The 25,057-nt window shown below is 39.7% G+C and overlaps 1 protein-coding gene across 4 annotated transcripts in view; it reads left to right on the top strand.

Moving 5' to 3' along the window:
* The window catches only part of LOC149192347 (ARM repeat superfamily protein), a 336,187-nt gene that overhangs the window by 257,928 nt on the left and 53,202 nt on the right, over positions 1–25,057 (top strand). For all 4 annotated transcript variants that reach the window (XM_089404557.1, XM_089404556.1, XM_089404558.1 and 1 more), the window contains exons 14-15: positions 14,084–14,285; positions 14,554–14,756. In XM_089404557.1, coding sequence (XP_089260683.1) covers positions 14,084–14,285; positions 14,554–14,756 — 405 coding nt within the window. The remainder of the gene's footprint in view (positions 1–14,083; positions 14,286–14,553; positions 14,757–25,057) is intronic.

Genomic DNA, 25,057 nt, shown 5'->3' with positions numbered 1-25,057 from the left:
AATCGTTGAATCGCGATTTTTTAAATTTCGCGATATAATCGACCGATAAAAATGATTTTTTTTTTTTGCCTGATTTTTATGAAAAATCGTGATTTTTTTTTTGTGTTATGAGGAGGAGGAGGTGAGCCAAGCTAGCCCTGTCACCAGTAGTGGACATGGTCTACCTCTTGTAGCTCCTAGTTCTTCAGCTTCTAGAGCACAACAGAGTCTACTGCCAACTCCACCGACATCTACATCTAGAGGGGCAAAGGAAATCAGTAGTATTAGACTTTAGTTATTTGGTTCATTTCATTGTATATGACATTATGACTCATGATATGAGATACATTATTATATTTTTTGTTGATATTTTGAGGCTGAGTTGGGAGTCATGAGTCAGGACTTACTATTTAGGACATGATTCACTGTTATGTGTGATGTGGCACTAGAAATGATATTAAACATCTTATATATTAGTTCTTTTATCATATTTATGTGTCAATGTATTTATTTTATGTTGTAGATGCTTTAGATATTAAAAAAATTGAAAAAAAATGAATATTTTTGTATGTTATGGTTTTTTCCGATTTTTTCCCCGCGCCGAATTAATCCCGATAACGATTAGTGCAACATTGGTATGCAATGATGAGCAGTGGTCTATAGAGGAGCGTGGAGATGCATTGTTTGTTGTAGCATGTTGGTTTGCGTTGTGGAGTAGGAGCGACTCACATCGCATTGAGTATACGCGCAAAGTGTCAGGTACAGTGACACAGGCAGGATACAAGACGGTACAGGATGGTACAACAGTAGCACGAGGTATATAGTGGTGTACAGGGACAGGCCGCAGGGTACAGTGGCATGTCGAGGAGTACAAGGATACTCGGTGGTATGTAGTGGCATATAGTGATGCACAACAGGGTCTTGGAGTGTTGCCTCCGAGGAGACTTATGGACGAGGACACCAGGCACACCTTTGGGTGTAGTTCACCCAGGATTGATGAGGACATAAACGAGCGACATTTGTTGGTATCCATGGGGACTCACACACCTATCCCTCCTCTACATGACTTGTAGGCACATATGGTTTGGCTGTTGTCCTTTAACACTTTGGGCATGGGGAGCAAGGTGCAGGGAGCTCACCTAGATATTTGAATGCAACTCAATGCACCAGGGGAGAGACTTCTGTTATGAAACCAACTCAAGAAAAAGATAGAAAAGATAGATCAATGCCTTAGAATTCAGCCTCTTCGAGGGGGAAACCTCCTTTACATTACATAAATGAACAATTCTTCGATGATTCAAATGACAAAACGTCCTTTCTATATATAGGAGTCTAAGGAGTCACAATATAACCTAGCCGACCTAACAATAATAATATAAAGCCACAAAAATAATAATAGAGGGATTCTATGGGACACAGTAATAACAATATGGGGACAATAGGGGCACAACAATATTAATAAGGGGTACAACTACAATAGTAATGGGGTAATCACTAGTATTATAGGGACCCAACATGCTCCTCTCCTTCAAAAAAGTGTTGTTCTCAACGCTTGAGTAGTTCTGGATGCTTCTGTATAAAATTTTCATCCTCCCATGTGGAATCTTCAGCGGATAAGTTCTTCCACTTGATAAGATACTCCGAAATTGATCAATTTCGTAGCTATCGAGTTCTTGTTTCTGTGACTGCTTCCGGTTCCAATATAATTTTTCCTTCCTCGTCAAGTTCTGGCAATATTGTTTGAATTGGGAGCTTGTCACCTATAACCTTCTTTAAACATGAAACATGGAAAACTGGGTGCAATCGAGAAGCTGCAGGAAGCTCCAATTTGTATGCCATAGTACCAATCTTTTGCAACACCTTGTACGGACCATAATACTTTGGTGATAATTTATTATCCTTCTTAGCTTGCTTGAGGGACATTTGCTTATATGGTTGTAGCTGTAGGAATACCCAATCACCTATATCAAAACTTCTTTCGCTGTGATGTTGATCTGCCTGTTGTTTCATTATATTCTGTGCCAACATGAGGTTATCCTTTAAGAGTTGGAGGACTTGTTGTTGATGTTCGATGTGATGTTCCACTACTTGAACCTTAGAATTTTCTCTTAAATATGATGTGATGGATGGTGGCTGATACCCATAAAGTGCCATAAATGGGGTCATTTTTTTTGCTGTATGGAAGGAAGTGTTATACCACCATTCAGCCAGAGGCAACCATTTGTCCCATTGTGTCTGTTTATCAGATACAAAGCAATGAAGATATCCTTTCAAACATTTGTTTACTATCTCAGTTTGCCCATCAGATTGAGGATGATAAGATGAGCTATGAGCTAACTGAGTACCAAGACAAGAAAATAATTCTGTCCAAAAATTTCCAGTGAAAATGGGATCTCTGTCACTAATAATCTTTGGGTTTCCATGTAGCTTTTGTATTTTTTCCATAAATGCAGTATAAACTGTACTGGCTTTAAATGGATGTGATAATGCACAAAAGTGTGCATACTTGGTAAGTCTGTCAACTACCACCATGATGACACTCTTTCCCTCAGACTTGGGTAAACCTGTGATAAAATACATTGAAACCTCTTCCCAACATTGGTTTGGAATGGATAAAGGTTGTAAATTTGTAATAGACCTGGTGTCTTAATTGTTTCAACTTTATTTTGTTGGCAAACCAAACATTCCGCCACAAACTTTTGAATATCTGATTTAAGGCCATCCAAAAAAAATTCCTTCTTAACCTTGTGGTAAGTTTTTAAAAATCCCGAGTGCCGTCGTAATGGAGAAGTGTGCAATTCCATAAGAATATTTTGTTTTATCTGGGAATTCTTACAGAGGTATAAGCGATCTTTGTACCATAACGAATCATTTTGCCAGCTAAATGTATTAGACGTACTGAAATCTTGTTGTAACTTTCGAATAAGTGCCCACACTTCTTCGTCATTCTTCCATTCCTCTCTTGCTTCGTTTATCCAATCTGGTTGGATAATAGAAATGGCGCACAACAATGCTTCCACATCCTCATCCTTTCTTGAGAGTGCATCTGCCACCACATTTTGCTTCCCTTTTTTGTAGATGATTTCAAAGTCATAACCCAACATCTTTGTAACCCACTTTGTTGCTCTTCAGAGGATAATCTTTGTTCTAAAAAGTATTTAAGGCTATCATGATCCATTTTTACTTTGAAGTGTCTTCCCATTAGGTAGGGTTGCCATTTCTTAAGTGCATGGAGTATTGCCAACATTTCCTTCTCATAAATAGCTTTGTGTAAAAACTTTCCCTTGATTGGACGACTTTCAAAAGCAATGGGTCTTTCATCTTGCATTAAAACAGCACCAATTCCATTTCATGAAGCATCACATTCCACAATAAAGGTTTTTGTGAAGTCTGGTGTAGCTAAGACCGGTGCTTGGCACATTGCCTCTTTAAGATGTTCGAAGGCCTTTGTTGCTTCTGGAGTCCATGAAAATGCATCTTTCTTCAATAATGTTGTTAGAGGTGTTGCTATTCTCCCATAATTCTTAACAAACTTGCGATAATACCCTGTCAACCTGAGAAATCCTCGCAGATGCTTTATGGATGTGGGGATTTTCCATTCCTTAATGGCTTTAATTTTGCTAGGGTCTACCTTAATTCCTTCATGAGATACAATATGACCTAGATATTCCACCTCTTGTACTCCAAAGAAACATTTGGACCTTTTTGCATATAATTGTTTCTCCTCCAATAGTTGTAGCACCCTGTCAACATGTTCAACATGATCCTTCCAAGGCTTGCTGTAGATTAGTATATCATCAAAAAATACTAACACAAATTTTCTAAGGAATGGTTTGAAAATTGAATTCATCAAACCTTGAAATGTTGAAGGTGCATTGGTAAGGCCAAAAGGCATGACCAAAAATTCATAATGACCCTCATGAGTTCTAAATGTTGTTTTCGGAATGTCTTCAGTCTTCATTTTGATTTGATGATATCTTGTACGAACATCCAACTTGGTGAAGTAAATTGATCCATGCAATTCATCCAGTAATCCATCAATGACAGGAATGGGAAACTTATCTTTAATAGCGAGCTTGTTGAGCTCCCTATAATCGGACACATGCGCCATGATCCATTCTTCTTGTGCACCAATACTACTGGAGCAGAGAAAGAACTTTGACTCAGTTGAATTATACCAACGTCTAGCATTTCTGCAACCATATGTTCAATATCACTCTTTTGGGCATAGGGATATCTGTACGGCCTGATGTTTGGAGGAAAACTTCCTGGAATCAGATGAATAGCATGATCATGATTACGAATAGGTGGGAGACTTTTGGGAGTCTCAAATACCTTGGAATGATTGTCTAAGACTTTTTGGAGATCTGGAGAAATAGATGATTCCAATGTGGAAACATCTAGCGAACATAATTGTGCAATTACACCTCTTTGTTCCTTTTTTAGAAGCTTTGTCATACTGTTAGAGCTGATTATCTTTCCCGGTTTCCCTGCGATACCCTTTATGTCAACTTCCTTTCCTTCCACAGAAAATTTCATGAAAGATTCTTGAAAATTAAAAACTATTGTACCCAAGGATTGTAGCCATTGGACTCCTAGTACAACATCAACACCTTCCATTGGAATGGAAAGCATTGGGCTAGTCAATACATATTCTCCCATGGATAGCTTGATATTATGGCACTTTCCAGAGCAATTTATTGTTCCTCCGTTTGCAACCATCACTTGACACTTTGGTGCTGGATATAAGAAGCAATTCAATTCTTTTGCTACCTTACAATGAATAAAATTGTGGGTACTTCCTGAATCAATCAACACTATTACCTTTTTCTTCTTGATTTGTCCTTCTATCTTGATGGTTTGAGGAGTGGTAATTCCCGCCAATGCACTACAAGATATGGTCGGATTCATTTCTTCTTTATCTAGGCTTTGTTCCTGGAGTATATCCTCTTCTTTTGACCTTTCTTGCTCCATTTCTTCTTCCTCTTCACAATCTATGTAGAATAATTTCTTCTCAGCACACTTATGACCTTTAGTGTATTTGCTATCACAACTATAACAAAGCCCTTTTGCTCTTTTTTCTTCCAATTGTTGTGGTGTCAACCTTATAGGTTGTGGAAGACTAGGGGCAACAACACCTCCATCTTTATAGTTGTGAGTGGTATGCTTCCTCGTTGCCATAATTTTGCTTTCCATTTTTCTTGCTAATCTGAATGCCTTCTCTAATGAATTAGGTTCCCAAAGGCGAACATCATGTTGAATATTATGCTTTAAAGTCCTTATGAACACATCAATCCTATGCTCCTCTGGAATATTTTTTACCCTTATGTTCAATTTTTGGAACTCCTTAATGTGCTCTATTATTGAACCCTTTTGTTTGAGACTTATCAATTGGCTAAAAAAAGTGTTGCTTTTTGTATCCTCATAATGTGCTGTCAATTCTTCTGTAAAAATTGCCCAAGTGATAATTTGTTTACGAGAGCAAAGCCATTGATACCATACAAACTGATTTGGTTCCAAATATAAAGATGCAATACGTACCTTTTGTGTGTTTTGCACATTATTGAGATCGAAAAATTGCTCCATCATACCATACAAACTGATTTGGTTCCAAATATAAAGATGCAATACGTACCTTTTGTGTGTTTTGCACATTATTGAGATCGAAAAATTGCTCCATCTGTAATATCCATGTTGCGGGATCCTTGCCATCAAACTTCCTCATATCGATTTTTGGAATATGGTGGGTCTTTGATCCCACATTAGAGTCTATGAAATCATGATTAACATTTCTTTTGTTCGCATCATGAGTTTCCTTTACTACCTTTTCACCATTAGTAAGTATTTCTTGTAGAAAATTTGTCAAATCTGTCTTCAAATCTGCCATGTCTCTCTTCAAATCTATCTTCAAATCGTCCATCTTAGCTTCCATGCCCTTTATCTTAACTTCTATTAGCTTTTGTGAGAGTAACATTTGTTGCACCTGGTCTTGTAATTTTGATATATCATGTAGCATTTCTTCCTCTTCTTCATGAGTCATGCTAGAGCTTTCAGGTTGCTTACTAAGTGTTTGCATTTTCTTTCCTTGGGGCATCAGTTACCGATAATAATGCTCTACTAAGCCCTTTGAATTCCTTCAAAATAAATTTTCAAACCAAGCTTAAGCAAAAATTTAAAAAAAATCTACACACCTTTTTTCACTTGGTAGGAGCTCGATATTGCCTCTGATGTATCTTTGTACTTTCGAATCATCTAGTTCTGAAATTGTGACCTACAGTAGCCCTCTGTGTCCTCTTTTCAATGCCACCAGTGTGATCCAAATTGGATTCTCCAAGGAAGAGTAATGTGAAATCCCCCACAGTGACCTGATTATAGACTAGTTCAGTAGAGCGAACTTGTACAACGTGCCACGAGTCACTGTTTCGACCTTTGGCACTGAAAAATATATACAAGAAACTACAGTCCATCCTCTTTCTGTACCTTTTTACGAAATTTCAATCCGATGCTGAGAGAAATTTATGACGATTTTCCCAATGTCACCTGTTTGGAATGTAATTCAGGAGTCTGCAAAAATACCAACTTCCTCAGATCATATCTCCACAAATATAGCGCGAAAAGCTCTGAAATTCGGACCCAAGATTCAGTGCGATGTCTTCTCAAATGGGTTTTTTTTTAGCTTCTGAAACGTCGCAGAAAAAAGTTATAGCGAAAATGCCACGATGACCTGTTTGGAGCAGCGAAACCCTAGAATCCAAAGCTCTGATACCAAATGTTATGAAACCAACTCAAGAAAAAGATAGAAAAGATAGATCAACGCCTTAGAATTCAGCCTGTTCGAGGGGGCAACCTTCTTTACATTACATAAATGAACAATTCTTTGATGATTCAAATGACAAAACCTCATTTCTATATAGGAGTCTAAGGAGTCACAATATAATCCAACCGACCTAACAATAATAATATAAAGCCACAAAAATAACAATAGTGGGATTCTATGGGGCACAATAATAACAATATGGGGACAATAGGGGCACAACAATATTAATAAGGGGTACAACTACAATAGTAATGGGGTAATCACTAGTATTATAGGGACCCAACAACTTCTCAGCGGTGGCATTGGGTCAGGGCACGAGATGACAGGTACAAGTTTGGGGATTGCATGGTTTGCTCCTGATGTAGCATATGTTCCACCCTATTGAAGAAAGTGTAACAAGGTTTGGTCTTCATGATGACATGATCTTTGTATTTGATGTAATAAAAGGAAATACATTATTTTTGTAATCTTGCTACATGGGTTTCATGAGCAAGAAGTGTCTCTAGGTAAAAGACTTCTTCTTGATGTCTTTAGGACTTATTGTTATGTCAAAGAGTCATGTCATGAATGGAGAAGCTCCTTTAGAGCCTATGTAAAATGTATTGGTGTCAAACCAGCCCTCCAAGACCAAGAAGAATCCTCCAAGAGCAAGCTCACCGAAATCTGCAAGCAAAACAACAAAGGAATGTAATGTCGGCTCCAAAATGAATTAAATAAATAAATATATGACATGTCGGCTTGAAGAAAGGGTCACGTCGGTTTGAAAGTTCATGTCGGCTTGCATATATGGGATGACCACTATAAATACCCATGAAGGGTCAACGAAAAACATACAAGAAAATTTCGGAAGGCTCTGAAATTTTGTGTGGAGGAGCAGAGCCGCAGTTAGGGCTTGATTGCACCTCGTTTGGGGTTTAGGTGCAGTCTTGACCTTGGCCTAATGGAGCAGGAGTAACCTTGTATAGTGGACGCTGCAATGATCAAAGGATTAGACATTCTCGGCATCTCTGTTTTGGGCATACGGATCTACCTAGACATATCACAATTACACAGCTAGTGATCTCGGCATACCTGTGAGGATCTCGGCTGAATGGAGCAGCGAAGATTTGGACAAAGTGTTAATGGATCTCACACAGCAGTCTTGATATCAAGGTCTCGGTGATACTCATGTAGAAGTCTAGACAAAGAACAATAGTGATAGAAACTCTCTCTCGACCTAATAAGATTGATGTCAGAGGTTGTCTCAATCACACACACATACACACACACATATATACTATTGTGACACAATAACAAGCCGCAAAGATGATTTTTCTTGGAGGATACAGTCCTAATAAAGAGCTGCAGTAACCATTACAGTCTCTAAATAAATGAGACAGAAAGAACCTAAGTACAACGAGGAATAGTATCTCATTTTGGTAGATCTATTTCTATCAGTCAATGTATATGTATGTGTGTGATGAAAAGAACTTCGGATCACTCACTGTCTTTGCATGGTCTCACTGTTTCGAAAAGATCACAATGATCCTATAGTCTTGGTATACATTCTCACATGTTCACAGTCAACATGATGGTCTCAGCTAGAGTACAGTAATGAAGGCATGATGAAACAATTATCATGATGACTGTCATAATGAAGATCTCAGTGCATCGATGAAGGCATAGAGATCACAGTGAAGATCTCAATGGATCTCATAGATATGGTGAAGAAGCAACAATGAAGATCTCAACGATGCTGTAGTGATGGCTTCAATGGTGCAACAATGACGATGATCTCAGCAACAATAGAAAGGAGGATTGATTTCTTAGTCTTGGAGAGGCAGAGTGTCTCAAGGGTCGTGGTCTTGGTATTCATCAATGGAATCTCTATAAGAAGAATTTACGCATGGGTTTTCCTCTTCAAGAAAGAGAGATTTTGGCCTTGGTAGAAAGCCTAATATTTGTGTTCTTGTCTCTTTTGTTTTTTGATAGTAGTTTGATGAAGCTAACATACACATGTTAATAATGAAGTAAACATCAAACTAAGTTAACATTGTTTAAATACTTCACAAATTATTATCATGTAACGAAGAATCACGCTAATTATGCATGCCCTAGATTCTTCAACACAACCTTGAGTTCACACTTAAGGGGATGCATGACACATTTTGGGCAAGGCACTCTGAGGTGTCAGAGGAGCATATACATCAGGTGGTTGACCTTTCTTTCTAGTGAATGTCTAGTCTCCGAGCAGTATTGGGGTGCGCTTCTAGGAGATAGGATAGCAGATCCCATGGTGTGGTATGGCGGGTGCAAGGAAGCAGAGATGTGAGGTTGTTGGATTCCAATAGTCATTAGGACTACGCCACAATAGTTTTGGTTATGGGATCCAAGGATTCATTTGGCTGACAGGACACTCCATTTCGTGAGGTGCAGGACCATAACAGAGGGTGATCTAGCTCACTTTGGGGTTGACACATGGGGGATCGCTGAGGCCTCCATTGTATGGCGAGGTAGGTTTTTCCAGTTGCAGCTCAGGATCAGGATTAGCCATGGATGGGTAGATATTAACATCATAGAGATATCTGGGCAAGATGAGCTTGGCCTTCATCGATATTTCGCCATCAAGTTTCAAGGGAGGAGGATACAATGTGCGCATGGTGGGCAATCTGTTAGAGTCAGAGTGGCGTAGCGACAACATGGTGGCACCCTTCTGAGATTAGCATGGGAACCGAGCATGACAACACTTGACAACTCAACCACTTTTTAGGGATGAGCTCGTTGCTACAAGGGGAGGTGACTCAGATCTTCCATTGGGCTTCAGTGACTCGCTGATGGCGTGGGGGACTTCATTAGCATGGCAGGTTGGTCAATAGGAGGATATCAGGAGGAGCTCATGTGGGAGAGATTTTGTCCCCATAGGGATTAGGTTGTATTTTCAGGAGTTTACTCTCGGTGTGCATGAGGTGGACTACTTGGTAAAGCAACTTCATGGAGAGTTGGACAGAGTCCTACATTATCATGATGCTCTACTTATTGATGGTATGCGGAGGGCTTTTGGAGCTTATACCTAGTTGGATGGTGAGTGCAACAAGGGTGCTTCACATTGATCAGGATGACTTGGGATCCTGGTATTGAGAGATTCCTTCATGATAGGACAATGCAGAGATCGGAGATGACTCAATGGTGCATTTGGGACCTTGGTATTATTGGCGATGATAGTGGTGATTGACAGTAAGAGAGGGTGCTTGTTTAGGCATTGCTTGAGGACAAGCAATTTTTGGTGAGGAGGAATGTCATGTCACCAATTTTTATTTTCCATATTAGAGCAATTTTGGAAATGGGACATTTCCAATTTTGGGACTTCGAAGAAAGAGGGAAAATTGCAACTCTAATGGAATGTGGGGGCTACAAGAAAGAGAAATTTGACCCGAGGAGGGAACTTGTACTCTTGGAGGAGAGAAAAGAAAAGCAAGTGTGAATTAGGTGAGAGAGAGAGAGAGTGGGGACCACAAGGGGAGAAGAGGCCAGCAAATTATAAATAGAACTTGAGGGCCTCACTTTTGGCATCTTTACTCATTTTACAATTTGAACATTAGTTCTCTTGAGTTGCTTATCCAAGACAACCATGTTGTTCAACTCAAGGAATTTCCAAGTGGGAATTCCACCTCTACCTTTGGTGAACTTCGAGTGTCACCATAGGGGAGTAAGAAGGAGTCCATCTCAAGGCTTCTCTAGGAGCTACATTGCAAACTATTTCCAGCTGGAGTGTCCTTCTCTTAGGGCACAAAAGGAAATTCAAAGGGCTAAGAGAAGTTTGCAAAGCATGGCGTTTTTGTTGGAGAATTTGCAGAGATTTATCCATAGGGAGGACGAGTTTTTCCTTGGTGATTTGCAGGGCCGAGAGTGCTGCATTTTAGAGGGCCAAATTGATCTATTTTAGGGTTTGCACAGGTGTTTCTGGACAACGACTGCACATACATTTTGACAGGGATATTTGGGGAGTTTGGGCGAAGGAGAACTAAGGAGGTTTGGAGGAGTGAATTGCAGGGTTTGGAGGAGATTTGCTAGGAATTAATTTGGCCTCCTACAGTAGGATTCTTTTTACAGGGTGTTTTTCTAGCCAGTTGGAGCCACACACATTTCTTGGGGTTCACCGGGGCATGTTAGATTTAGCCGAAAGCCTTGTTGGGTTTTTGTGGGTTTGGTGAGAGGAGGCTAGGATTAATTTTACAAAATTTTCTGAGCACTTATAAGGGCAAAATTACTAGTTCTATTCAGCAGCCAACAACAAAAATTGTTGGAGGAGGGCACAGTGTACCCTTGGACCATTTCCACCACTTGGGTCCATGAGATATTTCTGGGTTTGGTTGGAGTTGGTGTGGAGAGCCTACATTTAATTTTGCAGAATTTTTGGAGCAGATTTGAGGGCCGAAATCTCAATACACCTACAACAGCAGTGGTAGTAAATCTCTGGATCAGCGCAAAGTTATTTGGCAGAGCCATTTCCGATACTTGGGCACTAGCATTTCTCACTTGGGATTTTGTTTTACTTGTTGTAGCAAGCCCAGGTCCATTTGATCTCATTTATTGTACTCATATTTGTCAGAATTAATACAATGGCTCAGAGTTTATGCCCATATTTTCATGTTCATATGTGAATGGTTGTGCATTTCTGAGATTTTCAATTTAGTTGCTGTGGCTAGTTCATTGCTTCTGTTATCTATGGTATTTTTCCATTTGGAATTTTGCAGTTCAAGGAAGGTGCATGACTTAGGACTAGGTAATGCTATTCTCACAATAAACTCAGGATTTGAGGCTCAATTTTCCCATTTTCACATGTTGTTTTTGTATGGAGGGAGAGCATTGACTCATCATGCAGATATAGGGGAAAGGAGGGAATGCCATTGATGTTGCTTCAAATTTATATATTAAATTTTAATTGAGTTGAAATAAAAAATTAAAATTTTATATATTTTTAATATTTATTGTTCAGCAAATTTTTGCATATTTTTGGCCATGATTTTTTTAGGTCAACTTTTTCGGACCCTGACCAAGGCATTGTTGAGTCAGAGTTCTGCCAACATTGAATTCTTGCACTGTCCATCATGATGTACAATTCTCTTGCCATTGGATTTAACTTATTGTTCAATTAGTGTTGTTGGAAAAGGATCCTCAATCCAAAGGGTAATCAATTTTGTTGTTTAGTTTGACTTGTCTGTCTCCCTCTAATTTTGATGGTTGTTTTTACCATCCAAGCCTGGAAAGCTTGTATTATGTTCTGGATTGACCAACATTGCTGGATGTGGAGCACAATTCCAGAGCCTCATTTATAGATGAACATTGATTGACTTAAATACCATGAAATGTGGACTAGTGTTGCTCACCTATTGTTCATCAGCTGGAGAACATTGCATCATGATTCTGCAACACTGTATTCTTTGTTTACATCAACCCTTTTGTTGGCCTCTAATCTTGATTGATGTTCTTACCATCCAAGATCTGGAATACTTGTATTGACTTCTGGACTGACCAACAAATGCTGGTCATTTAGTACAATTCCTGAGTTTCAAGTCTAGATGACCTTAGGCATGGAGATCATGAAATGTGCAGGGATGTTGCTAACTCATGATCAATTATTCAACATTTGGAGAACTTTACATTGAGCAATCAATGTAGCACGCTGCACAACTCATACTCGTATAATATTTGTCTGGTTATTGACTCGGTGACCTGTATAAGACTCGGGAACGACCCATATAAGACTTGTATAAGACTCGGCAAAATTTTCCCTCCCTTTTCCCTTTCCCCTTTCCCTCCACATGATCTCTAAAAAGAAATTTAAAAATAAAAAAGATCGAATTTTGAGGGTCTCCACGGGTCTTATGCAGGTCATATGCGGTGCTTCATGGGTTCAATGTGGTTAGCCAAGTTTTATGCAGGTTTTGGTGGGTATGGGTAGAAACCCCAGGTTCTATGCAAGTGACCCGTCTCGCTATAAAACCCATCAAGACCCGCGGGTACTCACGGCTCTTATAAGAGTTATTCTGCACTAGCAGCGATACAAGGGGATAAAGCAAAGGATGTATATGCATTAGCAATGGTTACAGTATCATAAATCCATTAAAGCAGAGCAGTATCATATATATACAGATCCATTCATAAACACTATGTTGCAGGAAATTTGCCCCCCCTCGTATCAGTCACGTTTTAGTACTGAAATGCTGAAACATGACTGAAACACATTTCAATTTGTATGAAACATGTTTCACGTGTGGGAAACTGTATCATACGGACTGAAAGATGTTTCAGTTTTCGTACATCTTTCCAAAATTTTTTTTGTTTGATTTTTCCTTAATTTGATTGTTGGAACCCAATTTTTTGGTTTTAATGCCTAATTAGAGGTTAATTATGAAGTAAGGAGACTTCTAGAAGCGTTTAAGATTGGATTTTTTTCTTTAAAAGAGGGTTTCAATGTCAATTTGCACCAAAAATGCTAGCGATTAATGGTAGTATTAAATTTTTAACACTACCATTAATTGTTTCAGGATGTTTGAGAGTGGTTCCAACCTCATCAGATTTCATATGGAGAAAGTAGAATTTCATATCCATTTTAAAATTCAACAGACTTAACAATTTTCAGGATTTCAAGATTGGTAGGATTGCAACATTTTCTTTAGATTCTATTGCGTATGAGGGTATGGGATTGACATTTAATCAAGAACCCTTTATGTACCTTGATGTTGGGGATATTGATTGTTTCCTCTATCAGTCTTAACAAAAATGTACCCTTCACTCAAGCCAAAATCATTGATCAGGCATGTTAAGTTTTTTTCTATATTTTAAAGCTTGGATTGGATAGTTTCATCAAAATTGGGTGGTGTTGACTGATGTCCCAGAGGATTAAGGTAGAGGCAAAGGTGATACTAATGATGAGGATGCCAATACAAGCAATGGTGGAAAATTGCTCGACATTTTTTATTGTTAAATGTTCCTGCTCATTTATTTATAATGCTTTCTTTCCAAGTTTCAATATGATGTGTTATTTATAAATTACCATATTGTGTGTTTATATAGATGTACTCTTACATGAGTTAAAGAACAATAATATCTATTTTTAATATCTATATTTTTCTCTCATGATAGGGTTGGTTCTAACTTTCATGTAAAGTGTGAGATTAATCATGGTTCTAAGGTTAATGCTCTTGGGTAACTGGTCATTAGGTTGTACATAAAGATGGATTCTTGTTTCACTAATAACAGAATTGGAGATTCGTGTTCAAGTTTTGGTTGGTTTATGCATGTCAGGCTTTGGATGAAATTGTGAAGGCATCAAGGCAGGAAACACATTCGATAACTCAGGAATCTTTGGAGTATAAATCACATATTAAATCTGAAATTCAGCTCCTCAAAGAGAGGAACGAAAAGCTTCTGTCAGGATCTTCTGTAGTGTCTTCAAGCATATCTTCAGGTTCTAGTTACAGAGACACTGATATTTCTCTGAATACAGGTAAAAGATCTGGGGTAAACTGATGCTGTTTGTTACACATGAAGCATGATCCCAATAATTGCAATTATTAGTTTGTGTTGTAGAGATTGTTTGAGTGTTTTGAACAGGAACGTTTAACATCCTTTTATCTTTTTCTAACAGTTCTTGCATCTTCTGTTAATAATTAATAAACTGTTAATCTTTATGCTGTTTATTCAATGGTATTGCAAGTGAAAGATAATAATTCCAGGTTAACAAATGTTGACCAGTTGACTGTGTTCTGTTACAGATTTTAATGAGGACTCCAAAGGTGGATCCAGCAAGGGTGATGCATCTTTGGAACACTGGGAACAGGTTTTGCTCATATTGGACGATAGAAAAAGATATCAGCAGTCAGTGGGAAGCGTTGTAGGGTCATGCTTGACTGCATCGATTCCACTTCTAGGTTCAAATGAACAAGAGGAGTGTCTGGTATCACTAGATCTAGTTGAGGTACAATTTTCTTGCTCCTTGGGCCATGCACAGCCAGCTGATATTAAGCATATCATTTTTTTTAAGTATTATCTGTCAGTATAGACCATGTTGCAAGATCCCTTTGTATTCGAAATTTCAAACATAGAGTAAGAAGTATTGAATTTTAGAAAAGTTATGTTACCTCTGGTTAAAGTTATTAAGCTGTGCTGATGTGTCTGACATTCCTAATGTTTTGAAGAGAGTTGAGTTTGGTACAATAAATTTCTGATAAAATAGCAGCTAGACATACAAGTAATGGATAATGGTTTATATATTTTTATTTTATATTTAATTAATAATTTTTTTAACAAAAAACAGCTTTTTTTTACCTGAAACTTTCTTTGAGAAACATGAGTCGATGACAGTGGCTGCATTCTATAGGTGCAATGTTTGAGGGATATTGTGATATTCCCATTTAGCAATATTGCTAAGGGGAAATATCGATTTTGCCCAATTTTGGATAAATTCGCATTGTACTTAGGAAATGTGGGTTTAGAGGTCCCATATGAGTTTTTGAGCTAAAGGGAAGCCTAAACATTAGAGGAAGGAGGAGATAAATTGAACTGCGAGTGGTAAGTGGGTGCCACCCATAGAGAAATATGGCCCACAAGGAAACTCACACTCATTGGAGGGAGATTGGTGGGTGAAAGTCGAATTTAGGCCCACATGGGCATTTTGGAGGCTCTTTGACAAAAAGAGGAAGAGGCAAGCATTTTTGGTCATTCATGATTATCTGAGTTTTCTCTTAGACTAGCACGCTTGAGTTGAGGCCAAGTTTGCAAGTGCTGTTGAGCACAAGAGGTTTCCGGTGGAAATTTCACCCCTTGCTTAGGTGGACTTCGATTGCCAGCCCTAGGAGGGAGTCTCATCCTTTTCAGTTCGATCTGGGAGCAGCGAAGTGTGAATGTGGAGAAGCTACAGTAGCAGCAGTGCAGTCCTTGGAGGTGTCACACATGGGGGTTGAGGAGAGAAAGGAATTTTAGGTTGAAACTTGGGGAGGAGTCTAGGGAGGAGATGTGTTGGTGATTGCAGTCATTTGGGGGCTTTCAGCAGCAGGATTATCAGGTGGGTCGAATTACCTAGCAGCAGTGCCATTGAGGCAAAATGGGCCAAAATTCCGAAGTCAGCAATCAACAAATTCCTTCGGGAGTTTTTGTGGGTATTTGGTGGAGAGCCTAGAGTTAATTTCCCGGAATTTTCTGAGCACCGGTGAATGCCAGTACGCTTTGGGGATTTTGCCTTGGGCAAGCCCAGGTTCATATTTTCCAAGCACCTATTGTAACTTCATGTTTTATCAATAAAATGGCTCAACAACACAGTTTTTGGCTCTGTTTCGTGTTCTGATATCTGGGCAAATTTTCTATGTGTTTTCATCTATGCATGCTTTGTTTATTATTGTAAAATTTCCTTAGAGATATTACGGTGGCATCAAAGCTCATAGACCTTGCTCAACCTGTGGGGAGCAACATCAGTCTATGACACTAGAAGATCAACAAAACGTAACTTACATGAGGTAGAGGTACAAAAGAAGAGAGAGGTAGCTACAAATCACCCCAGATCTAGTGATAGCTGAATCAGAGATCGAAAGGCCAAACATGGTGGATAACGAGGGAGATAGAAGGGGCAAAGAGGAGGAGTTTTCCCAACATCTTCTCAAGGCTATGCAGGACTTGTACAAAGGAATTGCGGAGCTAAGGCAGCAAAATTGCATTAACAATAGGGGAAAGGGGTTCCAGGGGGATTCCAAATTGGTGAGGGCTTTGGTGCTTCACATCACCAAGGGGGTCATGGCCCCAACACACCCCTCATTCCCAGCACACCACCCAAGTCCACTATTCTCACATTTATAGCATCCGGTGTTGGAGGGCCGCAAGGGCAAGAGGAGATGCCCATGGGGGACTATTTTGTGGAGTATCAGTCCTATGGCCCTGACTTTAGAGAGGTCATTACCTTCAGGGACTTTTTTTAGCTGAAAGGTAATAACAGGGGAAAGGGACAAGGTGGAGGAAGCTACACTCATGGCACCGATTTACAACACACCATGGGGAGATTGTTCCTCCCGAATTTTGATGGGTCATCCAAGAGTTCAGTGAAAGCATGGGTTGAGAAGCGGGATGTCTACTTCCAGCTTAATCAGATGACGGAAGGAGAGGCAATTAAAATTGCCACTTCTCATTTAGAAGGGGAAGCCCATGACTGGTTGGTCCATGGTCTAACCATGATGGGTCATGCCAGAGTGGAAACCTATGAGGATTTCACTAGGAGGGTGCTGGAGCATTTCGATAGGAGAGGCTCGGAGGAGCATTTTGGGGAGCTTACATCTCAGAGTTTCTGTGAAGCGAACAAAGTTCCTTCTTTAAATTAATTGCTCCAAAAGACTTGGAATATAAAGATATCCATGAGGATACAAATATTATATATTAAAATGTGTGAATAAGAATGATTTACAATGAGAACGAGAGGCTTGCTTATATATCAAGCAAGTGTCTCTTCATGGAGAGTCATGTCTCATTTAGACATGACTCTTCAGCCTAATTACTAATTAACTAATAATTATTTACGGTTATTATCATTTACATTATTTTACATTATTTCCTATATATTTATTCATAACATTGCCTTCTTCCTCAAAAAGCTTTGTCCTCAAAGCTTGTTAATGAAAAGGCTTGATCTCTTTTTCGGCTTCAAATGTCTTTCTGTCTCAGAACAATCATCTTAGTCGATACAAGCTGATATGATTTTCTAAGTGACAAACAAAATTGTCGCACTGAGAAGGGATTAGACCATCCTAGATTAATCTTCTGTGTGGTATTGTGATCACTGGAATTTTGTAACGACTTGTCAACATAAGACGAGATTGATTTTACGTCATTATTCTCTGAAACATCAATTTTTTGTTTCTGGTCTGAATGGTCCCGATACGTAGCTTGGTTGAGTTGTCTACTCTCATGATTCAGATGTCGATATGGGACTTTACTTTCCCTTATTAGGTGTGTGCAAATTTTTTGAGTTACTTCAGGGGATGATGTTGTTGAGTTCGTTACCAAAACTTCACTTGGGGTGTTTATCATCTGAACTGCAACATTCAAGCGCATCTTTTCTTCAACTTGCTTGTCTTCTTCCTGAGTTGTGACATTCACTGGATCGGTATTTGTTGTTTTGTCATCAACTTGAATTCTTACATTTGATGCTTCCTTCTCGATAAGTTGTTGTACCTTGTTTTCTAATGACTTCTTATCCTTCTTAAGTTTCTTAATTTGTGTCAGTAATTTTTCACTATGGTTTTAAGTCGCGAAACTTCTTCATTTTTGTCAACAGTGATTTTGTCAATTTCATTTTGCATATTTTGTAATATTTTTTTACCTTCTTGAGAAATTACTTTTGAAATATCTGATATATCTTCCGATGTTACTGAATTTGGTTTCAGTGTAACATCTTGGAGTGTTATTTTTTTCTTCTTGTGGGAAAATTTCAAAAACTTTTTCTTTGTATTTAAGATGACAGATCCTATCGTTTCCATCCAAGGTGATCCCAAAATAATGTCACCTTGATTGTTCCATAGGGTTTGAACCAATGTTACCAGACTCGGAATCGGCAATAAATCGACGAGGCAAAAGAGCGAAGAGTTTTAATCGGATCGGGAAAAAATGGGCAAAAAATGGGCAAAAAATCGTTGAATTCATTAAATAAAAATATACACATATATTGAATTAAAAAAACCATTTTTCATTAATATTGGGTAAAGGCATGTCCAAACAATGCATAATATCAATAGATGTCCAAAATATCATGAATAAATAAGTATCTCATATATGTTATGAGTCCAAACATGATCCAAAGCACTGAGTCTTGAGTCCTTAGAACTTTAAAAGCATATGCTTCTAAAAGTTTACAAAACACTGCATACTAATTAGAAAAAAATCAGCAACTAAGAGTCTAAGACTCTTAAGAGTGAGAACTAGAAGCGATTCCTTCCACTCCTTCGCTTGCTTGACTCTCAAAGTTCTGCAAGTCATGAAGGCTTAAAAGAGGAGGCTCATCTAATTGAACCCAGTCTGCCGCATTTTTAACTTGCAAATCTATCTCTTCAAGGTCGATTGGTGAATGATCCATTCTTGTCATTATCATGAGACATTGAAATGTGAATTAAAGTTTCACTTTGAAGTTTGAAGTTTGAACTTTAAAGTACGAACTAGATTATGAAACCTTCAAATTCAAGCTCTCGAGTCTCACCTAGTATTTGTTTGTTGCGAAGTCGTAGATTGTAATGGACAAATACAAGGTCATTCAAGCGTTTTTGTGTCAATCGGTTGCGCTTCTTAGAATGTATTTTCTCAAACATGCTCCAGTTGCGTTCACAACTTGAAGCACTGCATGCTTGGTTTAAGATTCGAATGGCAAATCTCTTCAAATCTGGTGTATCACTACCAAAGTTTTGCCACCAAAGACTTAGCAAGTGATAAGGGTTTGTGAGTAGAAGTACTAAATTAGTAAATAGTAAAAACTTAAAAAGAAAAGAAAATTTAATAAAACATTTAACATACAAAATAAAGTTTAAACAAATTTAATGAATTGATGAAGCCTTCAAGCTGGGTACCTGGCAACATCTTAGACCTTTGTCTTATAGCACTGGTATAGGCAAACAATTTAGATGGTGCCCTATAATCTTGTAGTTGGGAAAAGACACGACTTTGTTGTTTTGGATCAGGGAAGCACCTTTCCACGCATGTCATAAGTCCTCTGCCAACCTCCCCATCCTCATTAAATTTGCTCTTATCATAAAAATATTGTGGGTTTAAGAAGTACCCAGCAGCATGTAAGGGGGAATGCAATTGCCTATCCCAACGTGCATCTATAATGTCCCAAAGAGGCATATACTTTGTCTCGTCATCCCCATATCTTCTTTTGATGGCCTCCTTTGCGAGGTCCATCGCCTCATAAATGTTACCCATAGCGGGTTTGTCACCATCAACCATCCTGAAAGTTCAAGCATTCAAATTTAAAGAAATATGAAACATTGTAAATAAAAAGAAGCTCGAAATGAAATTTAAAAAATGAAAAAGTTAAAAGACTTGAAGTACCTGAGAACTCTAACAAGGGACTCCGTCACAGCAATAATCTCTTCGGCGTCATTCCAGAAACCATCATTAAACACAAGTGCAACAATTTCGATGCCTTCAAGGGTCTTGGAATGTTTAGATCCCATCCACTCAGGTCCCAAGAACATCCTCTTCAAATTTATCTTTTGCTCAACCACAGATTGCAAAGATATGAAATTTGTTGCAAATCTAGTCACTGCAAGTCAAACAATTTCTTTACCTTCAGTGTATATTCTCATAGCGTTTAGGACAATAGTGTGGTTGTATAGGTATTTGGTTATGGACTTTGCCTTCTCCACAACCTCATGTATCCAATGAAGCTTACCAATGTCCTCAAGCATTAAATCTATGCAATGGGCAACACAAGAGGTCCAAAAAATAGTGGGGTGCCTAATCTCAAAAAGTCTACCAACAGCCATATAATTAGTTGCATTACCGGTGACAATTTGTACAACATGTTCTTCTCCCACTTCTTGAACGACTTCCTCCATCATTTCACAGATAAGTTGGGCAGTCTTAACCTTGTTTGAAGCATCCACTGATTTGAGAAACATTGTGCTTGCGGGACAATATACAAGTAAATTTATTAAAGTTCTATTCCTCTAATCTGTCCATCCATCACTCATGATGGTGCACCCTGTTTCTACCCATGATGAACAAAACTCAGCTAGCACAAGCATGACATCTTTAACACTCTCTAACAACATATCTGTCCTAAGGCTCTCTGATGTAGGGGCTCTGAACCCTGGACCTACAATAGCAATTGCATCAATCATAGCTTGCCAATAAGGACTTCTGGCACAATGGAAAGGTATGTCAGAATAGTACCAAAAGTTAGCAATGGCCTTCCTTGCCTAACTATGGATATTTTTTTTCCAACCAGTGCCATCCAAGGTAGGTTGGGAACCGGGTTTTGTGTGGGGAGCAAAAAAGATGTTTATGTTTCCACCTCCAGTGTTGAAGGAAGGAGTCGAAGGACTCGTATGGCTTTGAGTTTTGTTGAAATTTGGTACCGGAGGATAGGTGGTTCCCTAAGGCTTTGATCTTTGGCCTAGGGAAAAGTGTCCAAAAGAATTTAATTTTTCTCCTAAAGTGACTTTATAATTTTTATAAAGTCAAATCTAATTTAAAAGTGACTTTAAGTGATAAAGTTACTAAAGTCTAATTTTAAAGTGACTTTAATAAAGTCAATGTAAAATTAGAAAGGAAAAGTGACTTTGGAAATAAATGACTAAGTGGGTCTTTATTAAAGTGGGGTGAATTAAAAAATAGAAAGTGAGATTTAAATGAACATTTAATCTCAGCCCTAGATCTCAATCTATTTCAGCCATTGGATTTAGGGATCACCCGAAAGTCACTTAGGGTTAGATTAAAGGAGGAAAAGGAGGAAAAGGTCATTTATTCTTTCATAAGCAGATTGGGAGAAGGAGAGCAAGAGAGCAAGGGAGATTTCTGGACAGGGAGGAGGAGGCAGCAGCTTGGCACACATTCCAAGGCAGCATTCCAGCAAGTCCGTACAGCTGAGTTAGCATACAGTGAAAGGCAAATTTTTGGGCACAATTTTCAAGGAGGCCGTACAGCAGTTTGCACAGAAATCGAGGAGCAGAAATCTAAGTTTGCTGGCACGATTTTCAAGGAGGCCGTACAATAGATTTTCAAGGAGGCTGTACAACAGTTTTCGGCACAGAAATCGAGGAAATCGTACACCAGAATTTCTGGCAGCTTGCACGATTTTCTAGGCAAGCCGTACAACAGAATTTAAGGCTGAAAATTGGCACAGGTCAAAGAGTATTAAGAGTTTGGTTTTGGGGTGTCAGTGTGATTTATTGGTTCCTAGGTGAAAGAGTATTTATAGGTGTCACTTACTAAATAGGGTTATCATCCTTGCTGTTGAGTTCTACTAGATTCCTTATTGCTGTTCAGATTTTGCTATTTGCAAGTTTTTCCAGTTGGCTGAGGCAAGGAAAACGAGATAAGTTGTAAAAGTTTACTTGCTGATTTTTGCTGAATATTTCTCACTGTAAAAAGAATTTTCCAGAAATAAGAAAGAGCTCTCGAGCTGGTTTTCCCGAATAGTTGTAGGGGGTTTTTCCAGGTCACATTGACCAAAAATCACTGTGTTTAAATGTGTTAAATGGCTGTTTGTATGTGCTGATTTTTATATTTCTGCATTTTCCAGCATTCTGTAATTTTTCCAGAATTTGTGTTTTCAGCAAAATTTATTTTCCAATTGTTGAATGTATGGATATGGGAAAGGGCATTTAACTAATTTGGAGAAATAAGGTGAAACTGAAAACCAGGGTGGGGAATGAGAAATTTTTACATGGTATCAGAGCTCGAGTGCTGAAGTGCAGCTTGGGATAGCAAGGAGGAAAATTACAGCCTGCTGATTTTTCACTCAGAAAATTCCAGCAAGCTGATTTTTCACAAACAACAGTTTTATCTTTACTACAACAGTGCTATTTTTCAGTTTTAGGACAGCAGGATGTCATTGGGATTGAGGGTGGAGGATAGGCTGGATGGGCATACAAATTACAGCGTTTGGAAGGAGAGAATGCAAAGTATCTTTGAGGAGGCAGAAGTCTGGGACATCATGGTGCATACCACATAGAACCCTGTTGTTGTGCCTACTGATGCTACTCAGTAGGCTGAGTATAATAAAAAGAACAACAAGGGTAAGAGACCGATTCTAGACGGAGTCAAAGACCACAGCATTGTCCAATCTCTACCAGAGTACCAACGAGAACCGGAAAATGGTCCTGAAGGAGAAGTTGAAGATTATTAAGGTGGGTAATGATAGTGTAGCTGGATATCTCACAAAGATTACTAATGTGAGAGATGAGTTGGCAGCTGTTGGAGAGGACATTCCACCCACTGAGTTGGTGCGGATTGCAGTGAATGGCCTCCCCCGTTCATGGATGAACTTTGCTGATGGGGTTTGTGCACGTGAGACCCTTACTACATGGGAGAGGTTTTAGGATGATTGCATTCAGATAGAGATCAGGAAAGGTCAGCTTGGGGTAGCCAAGCTAGTTGAGCAGGATGGGGATGTAGCACTGTCGGCAGGAGGCAAGAAAGGCAAAGGGAAGAAGCAGGCTTCCACAAGCAATGGTGGGGGCAAAGGCAAAGGTAAAGGTAAACAGGGTAACACACAGAAGGACTATTCCAAGGTGAAGTGTTGGAATTGTTAAAAGATGGGACACTATGCAGTGGTGTGTCCGGAGAAGAAGAAGAAGAAGGGGAAGAACCAGAGCGTGGCAGCTTCAGCAGAGGTTGAGGAATTTGCAGTTCGTTTTGACCGGGAGTTTGGGTTCACTGCATGTGAGTCCTCTAGTGCAGGATCACCTGCCACACAGGTTCAAAGGGAGCATGCTTTTCCCTCGATTAGCGGAGCATCTTCGGGTATCTGGTATGTGGACAGTGGGGCTTCACGTCACATGACAGGAGTCCGTGAGTACTTCTCAGAGCTTTCAGAGAGTGGCACTGATATAGAGGTAGTACTCGGTGATGACAGAGTTGTTAGAGCAGTCGGTGTGGGGACATTGACATTTCAGAGGGAGTCCAAACCTCCCTTGAAGGTGTCAGATGTTCTTTATGTGCCAGGGATGAGGAAGAACCTCATATCCATCTCAGCTTTGGAGGACAGAGGATATGAGGTACTGTTCAGGGGAGGACAGGTGTTGATGTATCCCAGGGGCACTCCAACTGATTCAGCTAGAGTGATAGGTGTACGCCATGCAAAGGTGTACAAGTTTGCATTCCAGCCACTTTTGGCATTGAGCAGTAGTATCGACAGCAGAGCTAGCAGTTCTGAGCTGTGTGAGATTTGGCACCGCAGGATGGGCATATGTATCATGGAGCCTTGAGGACTTTGTGGGAGATCACTACAGGTGTGTCAGATTTCAGTATTGATCACTTTGATACTTGCAGAGGATGTGCGATGGGCAAGTTTGCCATATCCCCTTTTCCTAGCAGTGACAGTACAGCGACTGGGATATTTGATTTGATTCATTCCGATGTGAGCGGTCGGATGTCTCATGTTTCCTTGAGTGGATATGAGTACTATGTTTTATTCATTGATGATCACTCTAGGAGGACCTGGATTTATTTCTTGAAGACCAAGAGTGAGGTCTTCAAGCGGTTTCAGGAGTTTAGAGTTCTTGTGGAGACACAGACAGGTCGGAAGATCAAGTCCCTCAGGTCGGACAATGGAGGAGAGTACACCCTTGGAGATTTTGTTGACTATTGTGCGGAGGTAGGCATTAGGAGGGAGTTCACTGTTCCTTACAACCCCCAACAGAACGGGGTTGCAGAGAGGAAGAATAGAGCCATCGTAGGAGCTGCCAAAGCCATGTTACATGATCAGGGGTTTCCATTGTTCTTGTGGGCAGAGGCCTGCAACACAGCTGTTTATTCGCAGAACAGGAGTCCGCATCGTGCCTTGGGGCACATGACTCCGGAGGAGGCTTTTTCTGGGAAGAAGCCTGATATTGGTCACCTTCATATCTTTGGATGCATTACATACTCCTACATACCCAAGGACAAGAGGACCAAACTAGAGCCCACCGCAGAGAAGGGTATCTTTGTGGGCTAAAGTGAGACCTCAAAGGCCTTTCGGATTTACATTCCTGCACAGAGGAAAGTTGTTGTCAGGCGGGATGTGAAGTTCGAGGAGGACATGGCCTTTAGGAGGTCACGAGAGTTAGAGTATCTGGATCAGCTAGACCCTCAGCAACAGTTGAGTTAGTCGCAGGGATCCAGTGGGCAGGGATCAGGAGGATCCGGAGGTACATCTATGAGGATGTCAGGTCCGTCAGTGAGCAGTGGCTGACCGAGCCAGAGGGTTGGTGCTCCGGGCAACATGCAGAGCAGTCCACAGAGCAGTTCACTAGGGAGTCCACTGATGGACAGTTCACATGGTACCTCAACTTCTACAGGTTCAGGTGCAGGCAGGAGGACAGCAGACAGACAGTCAGGAGTTCAGGCTCCTAATGATGAGGAGGAGGAGGAGTTTCATTCTCCAATGGGAGAAGTGCGCTCAGGGAAGAGGAAGCCCAAGTGGCTTCAGGACACCTTGAGAGATGCCACATCTGTTGCTGAGCCTAAGAGACTGGTTAGAGAGAGTAGACCACCTGAGAGGTTTTGTAGCTATATGGCAATGGTTACCAGCATCCTTGACTC

Source organism: Pinus tabuliformis, chromosome 2_2, assembly GCF_031772625.1.
Source record: "Pinus tabuliformis cultivar Carrire ecotype Pingquan chromosome 2_2, CPIR1, whole genome shotgun sequence".
NCBI lineage: Eukaryota > Viridiplantae > Streptophyta > Pinopsida > Pinales > Pinaceae > Pinus > Pinus tabuliformis.
Note: the sequence above shows the minus strand (reverse complement) of the source record. Positions and strands in the feature narration are given on the sequence as shown.